Source organism: Cryptomeria japonica, chromosome 2 (assembly GCF_030272615.1).
Source record: "Cryptomeria japonica chromosome 2, Sugi_1.0, whole genome shotgun sequence".
In the NCBI taxonomy this organism is placed as follows: domain Eukaryota; kingdom Viridiplantae; phylum Streptophyta; class Pinopsida; order Cupressales; family Cupressaceae; genus Cryptomeria; species Cryptomeria japonica.
Window position 1 is genome coordinate 290,522,867 of NC_081406.1, and position 4,745 is coordinate 290,527,611.

At 38.4% G+C, this 4,745-nt stretch overlaps 1 protein-coding gene across 1 annotated transcript; it reads left to right on the forward strand.

Annotated features, from left to right (window-relative positions):
• The first annotated feature begins 570 nt into the window (after nt 1-570).
• LOC131032591 (putative leucine-rich repeat receptor-like serine/threonine-protein kinase At2g24130) lies at nt 571-4,389 on the forward strand. Its single transcript, XM_057963609.2, has 2 exons — nt 571-3,339; nt 3,435-4,389. The coding sequence occupies exons 1-2, from the start codon at nt 690-692 to the stop codon at nt 3,875-3,877; spliced, it is 3,093 nt and encodes a 1,030-aa protein (XP_057819592.2). The 5' UTR covers nt 571-689; the 3' UTR covers nt 3,878-4,389.
• Nucleotides 4,390-4,745: the final 356 nt, after the last annotated feature.

A 4,745-nucleotide genomic window follows, 5' to 3' on the forward strand; every position in this document is an offset into this window, starting at 1 on the left:
ACAAGTCAAGATAAAGTAGGACGACGAAAGTTCGAATCACCTTCCTTGCTCAGTGACTCTGGGTAACTTAACAATCACTGAGCGTTTTTTGGGCTTTTAGAGGAGATTTGGTTGTTTTGATTTTTCATTTCTTAATTTAATTTTCTCTCTCACTGTTGTCTTTGTTTTCAGATCTTCCAATCACCTCCTCTCCTGCCCCTGTTTTAAGACGGTCTTAAATATAAATAATATGATTATGCAAAAGTATACCAATTAATTACAGAAAAAACATAATACTACATAAGCTTTAAATTGGCTAGTTGAAGACAACCTTCCTAGTGAAACGAAATACACACAGTCAGATCTTGCAGTGAATGTCAGTAACGGTAAAAGTTTGCTACATAGGAAGCAATGGCGTTACAAAACAGTTTTAAATAAGAAACGGGTGACTTATGAGACCACGTCTCTCTCAAGTTCTCAACACATAATTATCATTTGTGAAGAGCTAATATGACAGTACTGAATTAGGCTTTCCTTTAGACCGACTTACAAACTTTTTATTTAATAATCTTTTTTGTATTAATAGTATTTGAAGTGGATATTTTGGCCCTCAGACAAGCTTAAATAGCTATTAACCATCCTCCATCCTATATGAGACCTTCTTGTTGACATTACCAAGTCGCTTGTTGGAGAAGGAAACACCGAAACCTATGGCTGCATTTGTCATGCATATAGAAGTGCTATTACTGATAATCCTATTATGCGCAGCAGTTATACATTCGTATTCTTATTCTACTTCCAGCAATCTTACTGATCAGCGGGCTTTGCTTTCATTTAAGGATTCCATTGTCTATGATCCTTATAATTCATTACACAACTGGGATCCCAATTACAGCCTCTGTAATTGGACAGGAATCCAGTGCAGTTTAGACAGCCAAAGGGTGGTTGCTCTCAACATCTCAGGTATGGATATACAGGCTCCTGTTTCCCCTCTCCTTGCAAATATTTCTTTCCTTGAAGTGCTTGACATATCAAATAATCATTTCCATGGTTACATTCCCCCACAGTTGGGAAGTCTTATTGGGTTAAGGAAACTTGTGTTACATGGAAATGAATTGGAAGGTCCGATTCCCAAATTTATAACTGGCTGCTTCAACCTAACAGTCTTATCTTTGTCACATAACCACTTGAGTGGACACATTCCAGCAGAGCTAGGCATGCTCACAAAAATTGAAATACTGGACCTTGGGTTAAACAATTTCACGGGAAGTATACCTTTGAAGTTGGGGAACCTTCCAAAGTTGATTAGTTTGGATTTAGGGGAAAACAATCTTTATGGGCCAATTCCTGCCTCACTCTCCAATTGCACTTTCCTCAAACAACTGGTTTTAAAAGAGAACCAACTCAATGGTCCTCTACCTTCAGAGTTTGGTGCCAAACTCAGTAATTTGCAGGAATTACATCTATGGGGTAATAGCCTGGTAGGCGATATACCAGTTTCCCTCACCAACTGTTCCCAACTCAGACTCCTCTTTCTCAATGAGAACAAATTAAGCGGAACTGTGCCAATAGATCTTGGTAAGTTATCCCTCCTTGAAAGTCTTTATCTGCATGAGAACCAACTTTTCAGCACACCCACCTTGCCCTTTCTGTCTGCTTTAACCAATTGTACCCATCTGCAGAAAATTGATGTATCCAACAATCCCCTGGGTGGGGTTTTGCCTATCTCCATAGCCCGACTTTCTAAAAAACTCACTTTACTAGATTTATCAAATATTAGCCTCGGAGGAAGCATACCTTCACAAATTGGAAACCTTACAAGTTTGACATATCTTGCTTTGGCTGACAATCTGTTGACTGGCAGCATTCCATCAGAAATAAAAATGCTCCATAGGTTGGAAAGATTGCGCCTTCGTAACAACAAGTTGCAAGGGCCCATACCAAGTGAGATTTCTCAGTTAAGAAATCTAGGAAGTTTATCACTTCGCCAAAACATGCTGTCTGGAACAATACCGCATTCTCTTGGTGACCTGGTCTACATGAGAAGGCTGCTTCTTTCTGAAAATCAGTTATCAGGAAATATACCGTTTACTCTAGGTAAGTGTTGGCGCATGGAACTGCTTGACCTTTCATGGAACCGACTCAGTGGAAGCATACCTAGAGAGCTTGGAGGCCTTTCAAATCTTCAGTTCTATTTCAACCTGTCACACAATTCTCTTGAAGGCTCCCTTCCTCCAGAGCTTGGTAAAATGGGCATGGTGCAGACAATGGATATCTCTTTTAATCAGTTAACTGGTCACATCCCAGAGGCACTTGGAAGTTGCACAGGACTGTCAAGACTGGATCTTTGTCATAATTCATTGCAAGGTCCAATTCCAGAGTCATTGAGTAAAATGAAAAATTTGGAGAAGCTAGATTTCTCTTCAAATAACTTATCAGGTGCAATACCAAAGTCCTTGGGAAAACTTCCCATGCTTCATACTGTGAATTTCTCATTCAACAACTTGAGAGGAGAAGTTCCTATAGATTGGGGTTCTTCAAATTTAACTTTCAAGTCACTTATGGGAAACCCTGGCCTCTGCGGAGTACAATCATATTTGCATCCATGTTCAACTTCCTCTTCTCAGAAGCAGCAGATTCATTTGCTTCTCGTGGTTATGATAGTATTTATTACTGCTATTGCATCTTTCGTACTGTGCTGTTTATTCATGGAGTTCTCTAGAAGTAACTACTTGTATAGCAGAATATCAAGTATCCAAAGAGCTTTTAGCTTTCAGAAGGGGCAACAAATGATTCCATATGAAGCTCTTGTAAAAGCAACTGATGGATTCAGTGATAGAAACAAAATAGGAGCTGGTAGATTCGGATCAGTCTATAGAGGCATTTTGGATGATGGCACAACAGTTGCTGTCAAAGTCCTCAACTTGCTGAATAAGGAAGCTTCCAAGGATTTTATCACAGAATGCAGAGTGTTTGGAAGTGTTCGCCACCGAAATCTTGTTAGAATAATAAATTATTGTTCAATGCTTCACTTCAAAGCTTTGGTTCTCCAATTGATACACAATGGAAGCTTGGAAAACCATCTGTATCCTAATGGAGATAAGGCTCAAATGTGTAGATTAAGATTCAGTCAAATACTGAACATATCCATTGACATAGCTCAGGGCATGGCATATCTCCACCATCATTGTTTTGTCCAAGTGGTTCATTGTGATTTAAAGCCCAGCAATGTTCTTTTAGACGGTGATATGACAGCACACATATGTGATGTTGGCATTGCACGCTTAATCAATGCGGATTCAACAGATTCTTTGACTTCCATATCCACTTTGAGAGGATCAATTGGCTATATTGCCCCAGGTATGAAAATTTTGCAGCATATATGTAAAATAAAATGCTTCTAATTTATGTTTACTTTTTCATCAGGATTTCATAGTTTGTTGGATTGGATGCAGAATATGGATATGGAAGTAGAGCTTCGACAAAAGGTGATGTATATAGCTTTGGCATTATCTTACTGGAAATGATGACGAGAAAAAAGCCAACCAGCAGCATATTTGTGGGAGGACTCAACCTACATAAGTGGGTAAGCATGGCTTGCCCTCATAGAATGATGGAAGTGGTGGACTTCAGCCTGATGGAAGATACAATCAGTGATGAAAAGACTGATTCTATATCTCAAGTTTTGCTACTAGGTTTGGAATGCACAAGAGAATCACCAGAGCAACGACCAACTATGACCGAGGTTGTAGGAGTCCTAGAAGGAATTAGAAATAAATTTGTAAAAAGGGCCGGTGCTTCCGAATTATCATCAAATTCATTATCTTCATTGGACAGCCTAAGTATCTTAAGAACTGATGCTGAAGCATTTGAAATCGAAAGTTCTGCTACAATTTAGGAGGTGTCAAGCCTAAAACTAAGTAGGCATTGACTTTAACAATAAAAGATATGAGAACATAGTGAAAGGTCTCAACGAACTGTCTCATTTCTCCACAAGAGTTCTTATTTGTGTCTGATTTCAATTGAAATTTGAGTTCAAACTGGAGGGCATGCAAGTTTATAATTTTCTTCTACTCAGTGTTTCATTTTAAAATGAATAACAAAGCTAAAAGATAATAGGAGTGCATCCTTGCAGGAAACAAAATACAGTAATGGAAAACAGGTGGATGTTTCATGCTCCCATGGAGTCTAAACTATTCAGCAACCTTGAGGGTACTTGTGTCAGGAAATCCCCCATCGGGAAATTAATACACATGGGGCTTTGGGAGGGCACCATATAGTATATATTTGTAATGTCAGGCTTGTGATCCATAGGATCATAAGGAACAGATAATTTCCAGTTTGAACAATCTATAAGCAAAATTTGTGTAAATTGTTTCATGAAACCGAATGAGGAGTTGATTTCAGTTCCTTGCATAGCGTTGGTTTAGAATTAAAAAAAGGAGGATGTTTTATTCACTAATAACCATAATAACAGTTACCTTTAAGTACTCTGTTTTGGGTGATACTAGGGGAACATCTGTATAGCTACATTTAAAGTTGGAATGACCAATTAGGAGTCTTTTGGCTTTTTGTTGTGGTTGTTAGGAGTAACTTTTAAATTTCTGAAGATTAGAGTGGATAAAATAGAGAGATTTGGTAAAAAGTTTCAGAGCTTTTTTCTGGGAAAGAGCATACATTCACTGCATATTTCTTGCAGCCTAGCTAGAGCTCTTCCACTGTGAATATTAGGCAATGCATGTTTATTAGATTTGAGAGTTGGAATA

Excerpts from the sequence above, each read along its gene's own strand:
- LOC131032591 (XM_057963609.2), top strand. The coding sequence starts at position 690 with ATGGCTGCATTTGTCATGCATATAGAAGTGCTATTACTGATAATCCTA. Across the intron at positions 3,340-3,434 it reads AATTGGCTATATTGCCCCAG|AATATGGATATGGAAGTAGA; the intron begins GTATGAAAATTT and ends GATTGGATGCAG.